General features: G+C 33.0%; 1 protein-coding gene across 8 annotated transcripts in view; it reads left to right on the top strand.

Moving 5' to 3' along the window:
• Positions 1-19,329, top strand: part of Camta (Calmodulin-binding transcription activator) — a 150,128-nt gene that overhangs the window by 106,585 nt on the left and 24,214 nt on the right. For 6 of the 8 annotated variants that reach the window (XM_076121572.1, XM_076121570.1, XM_076121569.1 and 3 more), the window contains one exon: positions 13,180-13,251. In XM_076121572.1, coding sequence (XP_075977687.1) covers positions 13,180-13,251 — 72 coding nt within the window. Of the gene's footprint in view, positions 1-13,179; positions 13,258-19,329 lie in introns of all 8 variants that reach the window. The other 2 variants (XM_076121571.1, XM_076121565.1) reach the window with 1 other exon arrangement.

Below are 19,329 nucleotides of genomic sequence, written 5' to 3'. Positions count from 1 at the left end.
TCTTTAACGTATTTTTACGATGTCGATAGATCAAACCATTTAAAACTAATAAATTATCAACATGAACATCAAACCACGAGACTAACATAGACAGACCACGGCCACGACGGATGTGGTATAAACATGAAACAAACTGATGAATAACTGAATGCATCTGAAACAATTAAAGTCGAACAAGAACCATCGCTAATTGCTCCAGGCGTGGTCTACTTGAATTAAATTGAGGCTTTTGATTGGTACATAAATATTTCGAGATTGAAGTACTGTAGTCTAACAAATAAATAGAGAGCATTGTATGCAAAGTTCGCGGCTGGTGGTATACAACATTCAGAATTAAAAACAGCTGTGACCCGAAGGTTTTGCAACTGCAACTTTATTTAAAAAATACATAGAGTTATAAATGATTGCCTATCTAGATCGTGCATGCCAAGGCTTTCCATGAAGTTGTCCTACTATAGCGTCACCACTCACGGGTAATTTTTTTATTGTTTGCAGTATTTTCTTCGTTTTTCGCATTATTTATATAATATGCATACATTAATTTGACGTACAGGCAACTGCTTAACTCGGCAATGAGCAGAGAGAAAGACTTTCTGTAATGAAAGAAAGGTTAGGCCTTGAGTCCTCCACTTTAAGAACTGCTTAAAGAAATATCACACATGCAAGGTTCCCCCACCGCGTTTTTTTAATTGTTAGATCGTTGTAATACTTATTTCTCATACACACATAACTTCGAAAAGTCATTATTGTTGCCTATATTTTGAATCTTCAACCGTCTAGTATTTAAATGCTCAAACCACTCGATAATCATTTTGTTATTGGTAAGATTTATAATCTATGATTGGAACTTATTTATGTGTTGAGTGGTGAGAGGCACAAAGTCGCGATGTTTCAGTCGCCCCAAGGCCTTTGACATGGCTTGATGACTGTTGACCAACATCTGAAACGCGTGTATTGAAATCTGAAACACGTTTCTATAGTTTTGTTTCCGTTAAGCAATTTTAGAATAGAATTGAGAATATTTTTTACAGTATTATAAAGTCTGTTGTGCACTTTTTACTTAAGAATAAATTTCGGTAGATTTTTTACAGCACAATGAGTTCTTGGACTTATATACATTCTATTACATACATGTTACATACACTACTAGCAGTGTCTTCGTTGTCCTACCATAAGTGTTACTAATAGGAAATTAGGGAGTATCTTTCCAGAAATAGTTAGTCTAAACTTCAACTGCACTATTAGAACTCATACTTCTATTACTGATAACTATATTCCATAACTTTTCGTGTGAAAACGCTTCACACGAACAAAAAAGAAAATTTTAATTTATGCAATCCAACGTTCCACATTCGCGATTGTAGGCTTTCCAGTCAGTAGTTCCATTCATCTAATGTAGCCTAGGTACAGACGGTTGTACCCGCGGGAAATCATGTACCGAGAGCCGGGTAATGGACACCCGCACACGACATTAACACATTAAAATAGTTTAGTAATTGAGTTATTGATCCTTTCGTGACTACGTTGGACGTCATCATGTAAATGGGGCACGATTGAGGCTTTTTTTATTCAATTTAATGTGTGACTTTTTTTAGTTTTTTGTTGTTTTTATTTGCGGGGATTTGATGATGGGAATCTAGATTTAAATTTAGATTGCGTCTAAGGGTTAAGTTGTAAAACTATTGAAGCGTGACAGACAAAATTAATTAATGAATTTGATCAATGTCCGTCCCATAACTGGACAAAAGTTTACTCCAGGAATGAGGGGGTTTCTTTCACATTGTATTGTTTCCCAAAACTTTTGTAATTGCTATTTAAAAACTGGAATATTTAATAAAATATTTCCCGCGATTATTAACTGATCGTAAAGCGAATGTAGTCCATATCGTAAGTCAAATAGTCTCTAAGCCGACATTAAGAAAGTCTACATTCATTAATTAAATTCTATACATATCTTATATCTACAACTTAAGTTTTCTTTTTCTCTGGAACTAATCGGAATATCACGAAATTTTCATAGTAAGTAAAAATATACGAAATCTAGAAGCTAGAATATTACACAAACTATTTTATTAAATCTATAGTTTAACCTACAAACCAGCCTAAAATCATGTCAAGAGCCAGTTAGAGACTTATCTGAAGGTACAACATAATCTTCAAAGACTGTGCTCGTCGGCCGCAGGTACACTTAACACCACACTAGTGCTTTTTGCCCATAAACAAGTGACAGTATTGCGTGCCTGCTTTATTTGTGGCGCAAGTTATGGGCTGAGAGGGCGTGGGGTTACGTGTGGTCTAAGAGTAATGATGGTATTAAAAATATAATTGAAAATTTGTAAAAATGGAATGAGCACGAATCCCAAAGAGATGGGTGAAATTGTATATGAGTAATCAGGTTACGTCTAATAGTTTTATGAAATAGGTAGATATACCTCGTCAAAATATCAAGTGGAGTAAAATACTTATAGTTTCATTTTAAGAAATAGGCGTGATTTGTGTATAAAAAAGGATTTTCGTAATAAATTATAAATAAAGTAAGATAGTCACCGGTTCAATAATTTATGGATAGTACAGTTTTTACAATTCTTTGTCTGTCTTGCCAGGCAAGAAATATTTGGTAAAAAGTAAAGAAACATCATGAAAATTATGACTACGCCAAACATTAGTCACTGACTCTTCCCCTAACGCTACAAATTCACGCCACAAAAAAATATTCGTGCAAAATTAATAAGACGTCAACTCATTAATTACCGTCATAACCCGCGACCTACATAACACAACAAATACAAAACACAACTTAACCCTGTCTTTCAAACTCGATAAATTTAACTAGGAAAGTTCACGAGGTCTTTCTTTAATGACTTGGGCCATACAACATTGGCACTCGTCCAAGACCGTTGTGGACTCACAAAACATCGTGCGCCGGTTCGAGATATCATTGTGAAAATAAGTCCAGTTTAGGCGTGAATTAGTGTTTATTGGGTTTTAAAAGCGTTCAGTAAGACTCACAGGTTATATGCAAATAAGTAAGCCCCACGAATTCCAAAGGAAATCGCGTAATGAGCGAAAGGAATACAGTTTTGGAATTAATGTTGGCCGATTGGTTATCTTTCCTATGTTAAGTTGTTTTAGTTGAAAGCGTGTGTGTTTTGCTAATGAAGTGGCCTATTTTCTTCGCGTTTACGCCTGTATATAATGTTGTATATAGGGTGTTGTTTGTATGGTTAAATAAAAACTTGTTTATTATGCTAGCCTTGTATCTTTTTGTAACGTGATTTGTTTGTTCTGGAACGGTTTAATTATTAGCTTGAGATACGCAGGTTTTTAATGCAGGGTTTTTAGGTCACACTTACACTCTACCACCTTTCAGCAGAGGACGCGAATCGCAAATTTATTATCGGTTAGCTAACCGAACGGTTGATAGTTACGTTTCTTAAGGAACTTTTTATGACTCTTCCCTTGAACATACATAGATAGGGCTGTTGTACCCGTAGGCTTAGGCAGAAGTGTAAAAAAAAGTTACACTATTAACAATAACAGTTCTATGTAATAGCAGCGAGCCCATTGCCATATACCAGACACGTAACTTAACTCCGGACAGACTATTAAGAAACATTCATGCATAAATCAGAGAGGACCAATATCTTGTTACCTGAGTCGGGTATCGAACCCGAAGAGAATACGTGATCGTCCGTCGCACACACTACCGCACAGATCACAGAAATCAACTTTACTTAGATACAATTGACACAATATAATTTACTAAAATTTTCTATCACCAAATATCTAGGTATCTATTTTTATATTTAAATGCAAATCTTGCATGTCTATCTCGACCGATCTATAAAGGTACAATTGAGGGGAAATTTTGCATACAATTTACGTGAATCGATTGACAATATATAGTGACAGTGACTTTGAGATGCTACGCTCAAGGTAGCAGGTTCAGTGCCAAGCTGTAACTTCTTGTAAGTGATAGGATTTCTGGCCTTGGTTTAGATATAATTTACAGGCATTTCTATGTTGACAGTTGAGTTGACAATGAAATGTGTGAAGGAAAACTGATAGTATTCAAGATGTTGTGTTCTTATTAAATAGTTTAGTTTTATAAATAGGTACACAACATCACGCCTGTTATACCCAAGGGTGTAGGCAGGGGTACATGAAATACACTCTTCGTTTCGCCATTAACCCTATTGTGATAAATCCGGGCACTTTAGCTTTTTCTATGTATCCCTGCAAATATAAATAAAAAATAAAATTAGGTAAGCCGATTAAGGACGAACTTAGGCTATTCTTTAAAGAAACATGCGGGCAAAGTGCGAGTTCAACCAAGTATATTATAAACTAACTTTATAACTAGTTCAATATAAACTAGAAAAAAAATAAGGTCTAATTCTAGAGTTAATCTTTAGAATCATACTATAGTTAAACTTTACCCAACAAAGCACAAAAATAAAAACACATCATTTTTCAATCGAAACCTTCACATACTCGACGTATAAAAATCATATAAAAATTGAAACAATAACTCTTTGAAACCTTTGTACCAATATATCCCAATACTCAAACGTAGCTATCATTTCACAACGATTTTCGACCCGTGCATCGGAAAAACGTTAACAGAATTCAAGTAGAACAATAGCGTATTAAAAATAAAACAGAGAGGTTAAAAACAATTTTGTTGTGTTCCGATTCGTTACATGATTGTCAATTAATAATTTCATTTAAGTTGTTAGCTAGGTTAGGGTATGGTGAGGCTGACATACCTTTGTAAAAGCCTCTAAATAAAATAGAATAAAAAAAATTAGTGTCATTTTCGATGATTTTCTTTAATTCCGTTGTTTGATGAACTTGTTCACGTCTTAGATATATTACGATGGTTTAGTAGAACTCATTGCTTTTGGTATTAAGACAGAGAATGAACTAAATGTAGTTGTTATTGCCAACAAATATACAATACTTCATGAGTTTAAAGGCTACTTCTGGGGCAGTATTATTTAATTCACTTCTTTATGCGTTGTGTTTCTGACTTTATGTAAAAGCCAGATACTTAAAATAATCACCATTTAACTTCGTGTAAATTCTTCATTATTCTTCTTCATATATTGTGGTATATAAAACTACTCCTTAAGTTTTCTGCCAAGGATTTGTTGGAGATTGCTCAGAGTATGAAAGTGATAACTTATATTTATGAAGACGCATCATAAATAGTTACCACTTTTACTGCTACTTCTTGTAAAACATCTGAAACAAGTTCAAGCGGATCCTCATTGTGACACATTTTACAAACACCATAAACTTTATTCAAACAAGTTATACTTTTACAGCACATAAAAGCGACGTATTCGTGAATTGAAAGAACTACATTGTTACTCAATCTACGAGGCGACGTCACGTTAACTTGCCCACTTTACACCACCTATCAAATCTAATTGGCAGAGAAAAATGCTCAAATTGTTTCAAGTAAACCATTTTCCCTAGTTAAAGCCGACAGGCTCTCGTGTTATTTCATTATTTTTCATAAATAACACCCCAACAAATGACATTTCATTAAAATTTCAACAAAAACATCATACAATTTACATACCAAATACTACGATTAGATGTCTGGATTAATATACTAAATTAAAGTGGCAAACTACTTTGCATAATTTCGAATTAACTGTCAAAATTTATTTATCGTGCAAACTTTTAATAACGTGCAATGTAAACTTTAAAACTAGCTTAATAAGGTTTAAAATCTTTCGTGTTAAATTCAAAAGGAAAGTTGCAAGGCCGCATGCAACGGGCGCCATTTTAGGTATTGTTTATTCGACCACAAGGCCGGGGACAGACATGCAAAACGGCCCATCTGGCCCGGACTGGCCTTTGTATATAGGCCAATATTTCCTCTATACTGGTGTGCACGAGACTTTATTTTAAAGAGAGCATTTTTATGGATGTTAAATGCGTGGGGCAAAGAATTTTGTGGCCGCTTCCTCCTTTTAATTTTAAATGAGTTTGGAAAATAGTGTTACGTTCTATTTTTTGCTCGTCTTGTTACTGAATTACTTTGCATAGTACGTGCGAATACTGAAATAAAAAGGTACTTTCTTTCAATTACGTATTTATTATACTGCCGTTTTCCTGGAAACCTCGATAAGGGTATATCAAACGACTTACATCGCGTCATATATTTTTATTGCATGTAATGAATTAAAATTTAGCTTGATCTAATACAGTCTAAAAAATTTTATACAAATAATGATATTACTACATGTATAGAAATGAAATCTTGTCATAATCCCACGGGGGCAGTAAAGACTGAAGAACGCCACTTGCTACGAGTCTTGCAAACATTTCTGATTTTGTTCAGACTAGAAAATGTATTTAAAAAATTGTTCCTACGGCAGCGGCATCTGCTAAAGAGCGCTGTTCAGGTTTTTGTACAAAATTGGTCGATAGCTAGTCGGTTCTCAATAGTCGATAGTTGAAGAATGTTAAGCTTCAAAATTTTTCTCCTTAAGCTAGAAAAACAAGTGAGTTTAAATATTTTCAAAAAATATTTATCACCTAACCAAAAAATATCAGTTCACGAACCTTGGCAGCTCAGTCCATTTGAAACGTACCGAATGGCTCCATAAAAGCGATGTTCTAAAAACAAATCAATCGCTGTCGTGTCCGGTAACGTTTGTTTTGGTCGCGCAAGTAGCGGGTACTGGCGGGAGTCCAAACCTACCAGTTGTATGTCCTTGCATTCTTACGTTGCATATCACCTGTAATTAAAATACGTGCGGTTTTGTTAAGCAAGAAGAAGGGACATGAAAATATTTGGAAAAAAATTGTTGGAACTAGGTTGCACAACGTGAGGTTTTGAGTTTTCGGTTTTTAGGGTGTAAATAAAGAATGTAAAATATCTACTTCGCTGGTTTTGTTTCTGAGTGACAAGATGTATGGATGTGAATGAAGCAAAGAAAGTTTGTAAAGATCGTACCAAGTGGCATTCTCTGGTCTCTGTTTAAGACAATGGGAAATAGGTGTGGTTTTATGTGTTTGTATGTGTAGTTTAGTTTCTTCTCCTGTATATGACGTTCATGACTAGTGCTATATCTGATTCTGCCATAAGAAAACTGAAAAAAACGTAACATGTTAAATTTTTATTTTATTTATTCTGTAGTTTGCTATTTGCAATTATAATTTGGAACCCCAATCAATCACTAAGAGTGAGCCTACAATACATATAAAAAAATACATAAACGTCCAATTGACCTCAAAACTATTGAAAACCGTAAAAACAGAACTTTATCTAATTAACTCGAAAGCTTCATACTAATCGTATTTGACGCACGGTCTCACATAAATGTGTTGAACTTTTTAATTCGTCCAATCTACGAATGCATTCATGCGAAATGCACTTCGATAAACCGAACTCTGCCGATCCCCGCCGATTGGTTGCAAAACCGGATTTCGCCGGTTCAAGCCAGACGTTTCCAGTGGCGTCTAGTTCCAGCCAGTAAAATTTAAGAGGGATTTATTATGATTTGTTTTATTAAAGTTCTAGATTTCAGTGCCGAGTTTAGTTTTAGATTTTTAAGGGAGAATTTTTAGTTCCGCTCAACATTTGGTATTGCTTGTAAAATAAAGGTTTTAATAAAGATTTTATGAGCAGAGTCGGTAACTAATTCGATTATCTTTCTTCCTGTTTACTATGTATCAATTATGTTTATATTCTTAGAAAAGTTACAATGTCTTCTTTTTTTATTATGAAGTTGCTTTTAAAACAACATTCAAAATATAAATTAATCTAAATAAGAAGCAAAATAACTTAAGCGGGATCATACTAAGTGGCATTTTCTTGATATTATCTACCTATGTATGATTTTGGTTTATAAAATTACAAAACATTTAAACAGTTTTAAATAAACAAAAGTTAGCACGGATGCAAGTTCAAATCGTATTCTAAAAGGAACATTAAAGCAACAGGGACTTAAGGGACTTGCACAAACACAATGCTTTTAACTAAAATAGAATGCACTGAGATCCAATGCGTTTTAAAACGTTTTTATTTATATAGATAGTAATTCGTAATTGAATTTCGTTTTACTAATTTCAAATGAGTAAATTATATAAAAATAAATAGCTAGGGTATGGAAGATTATGAAATGTTTTCAGAGTTTGGTGGAAACTACTGGTACTCCTCTAAGGTCAATAAATGCGTGAAGTATATTGAAATTTAGTCAGCGATGAGTTTATGGTTTTATGGCTGAACTAATTTTATGTTTATAGGAATAGTAATATTTCATAAGTTAGGGTTTTAACTATAAAAAAAAAACAAAACAAACTACAAAATTCTCCACCGACTGATGAAAATATAAACGCTTTGTTAAAAATGGCAGTTATTTTTAATTTAGTTTTTCTATTTAATAACTTTAATAACGTAAATGTTGTATATCCCTTACTATGTTGTCAGATAAATACAATATACCGAGATATTTTTATAAAAAGGAAAAAAATCTGATTGGAAAATTACATTAGCAATACAGACAAAGCAATAGGCATAAGCTAGTGTATTCCTCGTCGATTCCTGTCATTACTACCTTCGATACGGTGGCACGGATTCGGCGGCGGCCGTAAAAGTCTAATTCACTCACGAGCTACTCTTCGTACGGATATTAAGTGGTGGTTTAAGGCATGAGCGGTAGCGATTTTTGTTGTATGTGGAGTATGTACTAAAGGTGTCTAATTAACATTGTAGCAATGTCGGAGGTTAGTATGACTTCGATGTAGGGTTGACGTATAATTACATTTATAAAACTAAGAAATAAAATTAGATTTTTGAGCCTATGGTCCATCATGGAAGTGTAGAATTTCACAGGCATAATTTTAATTTTAAGAAAAAATAAAAAGACCCCTTTGTACGATTAGAAGACGTGTTTTTCTGACGCATCGTATGTGACAAACAATGGAAATGAATAACTAAAAGTTAGCGTTGGATACTTCAATAAAAGTATCTACTATTGACTCTCGATTCATGAATTACCAAATTTTTGGGAAAACGCTAACAGTTCCAAACGATTTTACACTTGCACCAATCACCCCACCAGGCCGGATATCCCCTCTGAAAAAGCCACTACAGAGCCAGTTATTGGCTCGAATGGTCTCGCAAAAATACGATTCGCCAATACGAGCGCGATTTAGATCTGAGTGTCCATTGTAGGCTCGCCCTTAGCCCGGATATTTGATAGAGTTGAAGGCCATGGTCGATGACAGACCCATGACTATATGCCATTGAAGAGAATAGAAGAATGGTTTTAAAGGTCATTTTACCGTTTGGGATGATGATGGCGCTGTTTTAGATAATATAATATAGAATAATGACTTTCGTCTTTCGTCGTCTATGTAATTTTATACATCGTACGGAAATATAGGTCTGATTAGAGTTCTCTGTACGCTGTCTGCGATGATAAAGACTCATTTTTGTATGCAGTGTGTATGCAAAAATAGGAAGTCGCTCTAAAATTATTTTCTTGCAGAAAAAGCGATTATTTGTAACTTTCTCGTAAAGCTAATTGTGTTCAATTATTACTCCCTTATTTTGCATCATATAATATTCATTCATCATAACGTTAGTGGAGTGGTAAACGTAGTGACAAAGTTGTTGAAGCCACCTAAAGGCCTTTGTCATGATTTAGCAATCGTTACCGGACTGTCAATATTTGCAGAAGTAGAAATTAAAGAATTCGTAAAAATTGGCTATAAAGTTCCACAAACCAGTTTATTTCCATAAAAAGTAAACAAATAAACCTTATTACGTAAACAAAGGAGACAATGCAAGTTTATCTTCTAAAGAAAAGATGCAAAGGTCGCAAGAGAGTACTAGCTTACTTAATGACGCTTGTTAAAGTACTAAAGCCTTATTCTGAGGCGCTTTTAAACTTGAAGAGTTCCTTGAAAGCGCAAACGTACGTCTCACATTATACTATAAGTCTATATAACGCTAATGAGGAGAAATGTAAAGTTTACCGTGGATGGTTTGAAAGAAAAATTACTTGATGTGGAACCATTTTTGTAAGATGAGGTGTGTTGTACAATTATAAAAGCTTTGGTTACTAATCAAAGACATAGACAGACAGTCTTTGCTTACAAATAAAAGCATTAAAAAGAAAAATTATTGACTATATAAGGAAGTTGTTGATAATTTTGATATTTAAAAGGAATTAAATGCTATATTTTTTTTTGAATCCATTGTAGTGTTTGATTCAGATAGCGCAGATAGATTATCACAATATTATTTGCCTTTACTATTTTGGTTGTAATTGTAAGAGATGATGCCCTAAATCATTTTGCCTAAAGCTTTAGTAATATACTAAATCAATATGTAATAAGAAAAAAAATTGAATATACACTCCTTATATAGAGAAACATATAAAAAATACACTTAAAAGTAAACGATACTTGATGTATCAGTGAAATTCTTCAACAGTCAAAGAAAAAGGATGTAGAGGTAACCGTATGTGGGTTTGTGGGTGATATAATTTCGCTCTCGTTGACATTTTGACTTAAGCAAAGCCTTTGACTCCGTAGAGCATTCAATTTCCTTGAGTAAGTTGACTAGACTAGACGTCCTACAAATTACTATTGGTACAAATTGAAATGGTTTCAAGAATTCGTGCTAATATTCAGTTTAATGTAACCAGGATGAAATACTATGACGTCATAGGGTATTAACAAGTCAAATTATTTACGAATTTTAGTTCTCTGGTACTTAAAATTTCGCCCACCCCTTTGGGAAGAAGACGCGATTTTATGTTCTTATTTATGTATTCTCATTTGTATTAATTAACTGGGGTTATGTCAAGATTATAAGACACTAGGTTTAGTTTTCAGGTAGAAAATAACAGGGTTTTCTTTACTAGCAAATGCTCAGTAAGATCTTGTACGCGCTCAGTAAACGGTAAACGGCTTGACGCTTATTACAAGGGTCTGAAGAACTTACCTACTTGGCTAAATGTATTTATCATTAAAAATACTTTTGTTTCTTCTGTGAAATAAAAATAAGTGTCCGATTACTCAAAAGAACGATATAATACATATTTAATTCTTGTGGTTATCCAGTTACCATAAAAATTCGTGGAAGCGCCTTTTATTTTTATACCACTTGCAAAAAATTCCAGCTTTTACACCCAAATATTACTGAAAATTCTGGTATATTCGAAAAATTCTGTTGGCGGCGTATTTTTATATGCTGTAAATAAAAATGATAGCAACAAGCAATCGTGCCTACTACAACGAGTAGTGGCAGCGACGCGACCCGCGTGCTTCGCAAGGAGTGCTGAATAATACATTTTGCACAACTGTGACCGTTGAGTGGGGCTATCTGGGGAACTGAGGCATGAGAGGTAGCGGGAGCGATTTGTTGTAGATACAGAAGAAGAATGTTAGAAAAATATAAATTGAACTTTATTAAAATTTATTGAATACAAAAGAAGATAAGATTACTTAAGCTATATTTTTTGTAATAATTTACCCTAAGCTGAGAACGGCAAAATTGATAAAATGTTTTAATATTTCCTTGTTTCCTATGTTTTCTTTTATTACGTCAAATGTACGTTGTATCTTTGTTTCCGTTTCTGCCACTCTTTTTTGGGTATAATGTCAGAATTAATATTAAACGTGAACTGTTATAAACACGTAAACATACAAAATTCATGACAAACACGATGAACAAAGCCTTACATATTTTCACATTATTCACAATTCCAAAACTATAAACTATTCTAAGAATAACAAAAGGACTCAAGTTAGTTTGATTTGTTTGAAACAGATCAAGGTCAGAGATCTGCTCGGAAACTAATAAAAATGTTCTCAACTTTTATTGTGTTCACAAGAGTTTTTATTATATATAATCTGATTGCTTATCCCGAAATAGATATAATATAACCCGAATACGGGGAACGTACACGTGGCTGATTTTTATTCGAAGGTCAAATTTTTATGTGGGTGTATTTTTTAGATTATTTTCTCATTATATTGATTCAGGCCGTAATTGGCCTTTTATTTTGTTGAGGGATAAATAATTTAATGAATATTTGAAGGTTATGGCAAATAAAAGAGGTACAGGACACGTGGATGAGTAAAATATTTTGTATAGATATGCGATACATTTTGAATAAATAAATAAATTATTATAGTTATAATAAAACTGAACTAAGACGCTTTGCTGTCTGCTCCTGTCTGCTGTAAGTCCAAACCAATGTCTCCAATATTGTTTGTTATTAAGAGGATCACGTTATAGTGTAACATTTTAGATATCCTCTAGCTGAGTTTTTATTTTTTTTTAGAAAAGTTATTTACGGCGCTTATGTTAACATAGTTAACCGATTTTGCTAACTAAAGCACATGATAAATATTTTAAGTTTTTAAATTGATTCTATCTATCTATCTAATCAGCCCGTATCCACCCACTGTTGAGTATAGGCATTGAAATTAATTACATTATTACAAATACATAATAACATTATCTATTATCGTATCGTCTTTTAACTTGATCAACTCGCTTCCGCTTATGCCTTGCTCCTCATGGGTGCACAGAGAGGCTTTCCTAGTAAACGAAGTTAGTTCAGGTGCCAATTCTAGGTCGAGCTTGGTTAGTCTTGTTTTACGACGTATGTGCCATGCTTTTTCAGAGTTCACTAACGTAATTCCCAAATATTGTAGCGTAACTAACTTCATTTATAGTTGTGCAGTGTATTGAATTTGATTTGTGATACGTTTTGAATTGGTTAGTTTTCGTTGCTTCGAATTTCTGAATTTTTTATGATGCGTTTTATTGTGTTAATATAAAAATAATTGATTTGAAATAATATTTAAATTGAGTTATCTAGTATACATGTCTACTATGCTGAAAAGCTTTTTTATACCCAAATAAGCTTTAAATTTACATAATTGCGAAAACTTTCTCTGGACTGACAAAATAATTTTAAATGGAAAAACATTACGTTTTTGGGTAAAGGCTTAAATAATAAAACAGCAGTATTACGGGATAACTGAATATTGTGTTTCAATACACATTCGTATTACAGATCTTATTCTTAGCTCCAGAAATCTTATACTCTAAGCAGAACTATTTTACAAAAGACTTCCTAAACAATTTTTTTAAGCTACAAATAAAATAACAACGCAAATATTTGTCCACAGTGTATCTACGGGTGCTACGTGCACTCTGCCATCCTGCCGACCTTCCACCGGCGGTGCTACTGGCTGCTACAGGTAAGTGTATGTTTCATTATTCTATTTATTAATGTTATATACCCTACACCTTCCTTAACCAACCCCTGTATTGATACCCTAAACCTTTCTTAAACATCCCCCTGTATTGATACCCTAAACCTTCTTTAAACATCCCCCTGTATTGATACCCTAAACCTTCCTTGAACATCCCCCTGTATTGATACCCTAAACCTTCCTTGAACATCCCCCTGTATTGATACCCTAAACCTTCTTTAAACATCCCCCTGTATTGATACCCTAAACCTTCCTTGAACATCCCCCTGTATTGTCCCGTTGTGTGTTTTCGATAGTGGTGTAATACATTCACATTTTGATTCGCTTTATTAGGAAATTAAATTAAATTTCTAAAAGGAAAAAATGGAGCCCTATTACTAAGCCTCCGCTGTCTGACCGCCTGTCCGTCAGTCGCCAGACTGGATCTCGTAAACTGTAAGCTAGGAAGCTGAAATTTTTCCAAATTATGTATTTCCGTAGCCGCTATAACGACAAATAATATATATATTTTATTATTACTTTATTATTTTTCACGGTAAAGTTGTCACCTTACCTTAGGCATACAATAAATATATTTACAAAAATGACCTAGTACGTAACAAACAACGAACAAAAAACTAATCAAAACTAATATGTATCTTCTTTAAATCTGTACATTTCTTACGTCAGATAGAAATATATATACCGTAATCTCTCCGCAACTGAAAACATTTTTCAGACTTGGGAATGCATCGCACTGAAAACTGAAATATGAGATATTGAAATACGCGTCTTTGATATCCACGCTATTGATGAAACCGCGAATTGGAGGCACCGATTCCAATATTTGTGAAATATTTTCAGCTGAAAACGCTCTAATATTAATGGGTTCTCTTCAGCGAATGGATGGAAAGCCTTAAGGTTATTGCGGAAGTTTGGAGTTAGGGTTTCGGATGTAAACATTTTGAAGGTCTGGAAGTCTTTTAGTAATTGCTTGCTATTTTTAGTACTCGTGACTCAGGTGTTTTCAGTACGATGTAATGACGTCATATTTCAGTTGGTTCGTACGTGTTAGCTGTGTACTTAAGATAATTATCAACGAACTCACACATTTTGGTGCATAATTACGAAAAATAAGTAACAGAATTGTGTACCACATACATGTATAGATAACAATGATAAAAACTGTTAGTTTGGCGTGAATCTGTTATCGCGGGTACTGAAATTTTCCACATGTTATATTTATGCAGGCGTTTATTGTATAAAAACAGGACAAGAGACGGATATTTTCTATATTAAATACGTGATAAAAAAATATAAATTCACAATTCTATCTGCAAATTTTCCACGTTTATACTGCTATACAAATCGTTCTTTAATTGATTTTCTTATGGGTACCTGAAATAAACCTGCTTTTACCCGTACAGATTAGCTTCTGTGTAAGTTAATGAAATCATCTTTTTCCTTAATGTGTCCAGACTAAAATTTCCATCCCACAAGATACTAAACAACAGGTAGAAAGTTTAAATCTTTGTGTACAATACAAGTCAAAGGCAAGGATATATTACTGCAACTTTGGCAATACTGAAACAACTTGAACGCTATTTATCGAACATTCGACTGACTTCAGTGCAGTTAATGTTTACTTCACATGTAGTTGATGGTATATGAGATGAGGGAATACAGAGTGAACTGTGAAGGAAATAAAGATAGGAAACTAGATATAGAGGGAGGGAAAGAAATTAATAACAAAGTTAATTAAGTAGTTTAAGATATAACCGTGAATATACATATTGAAGAAACAGAGCCTTACCTTTTTGAAGTCGATTATAATTGTAAAGAATGAAAAACAAGATGCGAGTATTAATGAAGATGATAGCATTGTATTTAATAAAAATAATGATATTGATATTAATAAATTAAAATGAAGTGGAAGCGATAGAAATTGAAAACGAAATATGGGTAATATTAATAAAAGTAATAGATATCCGATAATAATGACAGTGCTGAGAGCGACAATACAAACAAGAACGATTTAATATATCGAAAGATAAGAGACGATAAAAAATGTTACACATATTATTATATTCAAACAATATCATTAGCGATGAAAATTAGAATAGAAATACCAATTGGTGAATATATAAAACAAATAAATTATCATAATTAAATAAATTAAAAAAATACTACAAATTTCATTCTAATAACAGAAACAAATGCATTTATGCATCCACATATAATAGCTGCATTGAAAAAGCTCCGTACTGTATTGAAAAAACACTGACATCGTGTATAATTATAACAATCAATCTACAAAAAGATATATTGCTATCATATTGAAATTCACATTATTTTAAATATTTTAGATATTTTAATGTATTGTTGTAAATAATATATTATTGTAAATAGATATAGAGGTATTTATTTAGTTATTTGTTGTAAATAATATATATTTTTGTAAATATATCGAAATATACACATTCAAAACAAAACGAATAAAATTTTACACTATTGAAAATCCAGTTTTAGTACATACAAAACGTATAACTCTTTTCATTAGAATTACGTATGCAATACAAACATTCAAGGATTGGACGCGGTGGCCGGTACCAAATGAAAATTTAATATTTGATCATCTTAATTCCATTACGTTCCTATGGTGGATATTATTCACTAGATATCGGGGCTTGGAATTGTGTAAACGTGGGATTATGACAGGTAGACGTGCTCGATAGAGGTTAAGGGGTGGTGATGCGGTTTGGAATTGGATGGATAGCCGTTTATGGATAAGATTAGGTTTGATTACTTTTTGTTGGTGAAGAACTTTCTAGTAAATGCTTTAACGAATAGTTAATGAATTTGTTAGTGATTACCAAGTAGTTTAACATAGTCAGAAGTAAAATGTGATTGCTTTTGAACATCACATATTGACGTATATTTAAATCGAAATCACTCCAAAACTAGATTTAAAATTATTTTTATCATCATCAGAGCAATTACGTTGGCCGCTTCTCATTGAAACAGTAAAATAGGCTAAAATGACAAAGTAAACAAAGCATTACCCTCGTAGTTATATTAATAACTGTTCGAATGACTTTCTCCCCGCCGAAAATGTCAACTTTCTTTTCAATACCCAAACTAACAAACTTCCTCATCATTGTCACTCAACTGCCAGACTGGAAGAACCGAAGACCCGTATCGTTGGCGATTACAAAGTGACATTTGGTAAAATGCCATCAAACCCGCAGTGAATGTAATGAAATGTCGGTGGTAATTGAATTTCTGATTGGTGGCAACAGCCATGTTTGTACGTAACAGGTGTCAATATCTATTGACGTATTAGTAGGGTAGGTGGAAATATGTTTGTAGTAGTTCTGGTGAATGAAAGTAGTAGTGTTTATGAAGAATTGTTAGTTTCTGGTGTCTCGTTTTGGTATTTAGTTAGATCTGATTCACCAGGAGGGCTATCACGTATCTCATTTGACAGCTATTTAAAAGCCACTACGCTGTACATTGTTTATTCCCTTAGATCATAGCGATTAACATGTTACTTCAATGCAGCAATGTACTAAATAGTGACCATCATTATGACATAAACTAGCTGTCAACTGAGATACGTGATACGCCCGCAGATCTGGCTTATGTATAATTTTATTTGCCTTGGACTCATGGCTTAGCCTTTCTCCCAAACCATGTTGGAGTCGGCTTCCAGTCTCACCGGATGCAGCTGAATATCAGTGTTTTACGTGGAGCGACTGCTCAGAGTAAATGTTTGATAAATAAAATATATAAGTATATAAATATTAAATAGATGGACTTTCACTAAATTTGTTAATTAACAGTAAACGTGTGTCGTGTTAGTCGTGTATAATTAATGCAATAACTGCAATGTCCATCCTTAAAGCCCAAACTATTTCATTAGCGAGATTTGAATTACTTCACTTTTTAGTAAAAAAACCGTTTTCAATCATAATTTTATAATACAATATCGATTTTGTGTTTTCTTTTAACTCTATATTCTAAAAATCCCTAATTAATTTTGATTTATAAAAAATACTCTTCATATATGTATATTAGCTGTTCTCGCAGTTTCACCTTTAACAGGTCAAACAAAACAGTTCAATTAGACAAAGTTAATATTTAACTAGACAATTAACTGGATGTAAGGCGATTGCTGTCGAACTCTCAAGGGCGAAGAGATGAACGGATGAAGGGATGAAGGGATGAATCTCTAAGGGATTAACAAAGACTCTAATAGGCTGTTAGAAGACAATAGAGGGATTACCATTCTTTGATTCTTGCTTTGATGTACGCTTGTTTGGAGTGTTGATGAACTTTTTTGATTCTGAAAAATGAGTGGATTAGAATTTTTTTGTTAGCTTTTGTCCTTGAAGATAAGTTGTACCGTAATTTTGATCTAATATTTTGTGTCTGTATAATATTTGATCTGTAGCTCGATTCCCTATAACTGTTGTTTATAAACAGCCAGTTCCATTTGTAGAAATCGTGCTATTGATTGAACAGTTTTTTAAAATAATTTTATTTAATATTTTACATGTCTTATAACTTCAAACACTTAGTAACCTAAATGTTAAGTTAGAAAGTGCAACTGAAATTCTTAAAAATCACCGTAACGAAACAATAAATGTTTCGAAAATGAGTATCACAATAAAACGCAGCAGAAAGCCAATCGCAATGCAATAACATTAGATTACTCGTATGTATGTATATTAAGCTTAATAACATACAATCTAAAACAAACAATATCAAATTACCACAGCACATCTATTAAAAATACTTCATTTTATTAAGTCCACAATTCTCAAACAATCAACTGATACTTTTGTCTCTAACATTCCACAGAGCAATTTAATTTCAATTCTATTGCTTCTAAAACAATAAATTCTTGCACAACTACCCTTTGAACATTGTAAAAACCCCGATGAAGTTTTGCAATTGGATGTTCTTGTGGAGAAGGAACCAAACATGCCAAAATTTAATTTGATATCCAAATTGCATAATACTAGCTAGCACTCGCGGATTCGCTCACGGAAAGTAAAAACTGTTTTTTTTTCTAATTACAAACAAAACCATTATATTACCTTATGTTATTGGTTAATAATGTAGCTTTCCACAGGAGATTTTTTTTTATTGAGCCCAGTAATTTTGGAATTATCTAAACAACTAGTAAATTTGGATGCAAAACTTATGTAAATATCATCTAAACTATATTTTCAGAAAACAGTAATTGAATGTTGGACATGGTTAGAGACTGTCATCAATTTCATTTTCCTATTTACTCTCCAAAGCAGTCACTCAACTTAAACCATATAATCAAACTATGTACTCAGCTCTTAACACCAAAAAGCGCTCACCCATCTACAGAATATCCTCATCAATGATTGCTTAACCCATTGTGTGTTTACTGATCAGTGGCAATAAAAAATAATTTGCTCAAAAACTAAAAATGTGTTGGTTCCTATTTACATAAGTCCGTCCAATTGTCTTTTCACCCCTTTCATCCCCTACCACGATTATATCTGAATGTTTTGCAAAATGCACATGAAATAAACTGTTTATTATATTTTCTACTATGTGTTTTATTAAGCACATTATCATTTTATATTCTGTCGCCAGTCCGACCGTTAGATCGTACTAAGCTCATAGTTGAAACTAACTTTCGACTGTGGGCCATAGAAAAAGTAGGGCTGCTACACTAATGTTTTTTGTTATTTATTTATTTAATATTGTGCTGCATTTTGTAAGTTATTTAATTTGTAGTAGTTAAAAGTTGAATATAGCATTGCATTTTTACAACTAGTCGTAAAGAATTATTTCAGTGTTTAATGAAAGTAGTCGTTTTTTCAGCAGCAACTAGCTAACAAGTTCCTTCCTTCCTCCTTTATGTGCAAAAATAAATGTTTTTTTTTATTTATAAGTGTAAAGCGGCCATTGTTTCAAGATATAATCTAGGTAACAATTTAGAAAAAAAGGAACTAATATTTAAATACCAAGTACAAATTATGTAATAATGTGATCTAATTTGACTTGTAAAAATGTGAATGTATTACACCTTTGTCTATA

Source organism: Anticarsia gemmatalis, chromosome 13, assembly GCF_050436995.1.
Source record: "Anticarsia gemmatalis isolate Benzon Research Colony breed Stoneville strain chromosome 13, ilAntGemm2 primary, whole genome shotgun sequence".
NCBI lineage: Eukaryota > Metazoa > Arthropoda > Insecta > Lepidoptera > Erebidae > Anticarsia > Anticarsia gemmatalis.
The sequence above is the reverse complement of the archived record's forward strand: the minus strand, read 5'-3'. Positions and strand labels throughout refer to the sequence as shown.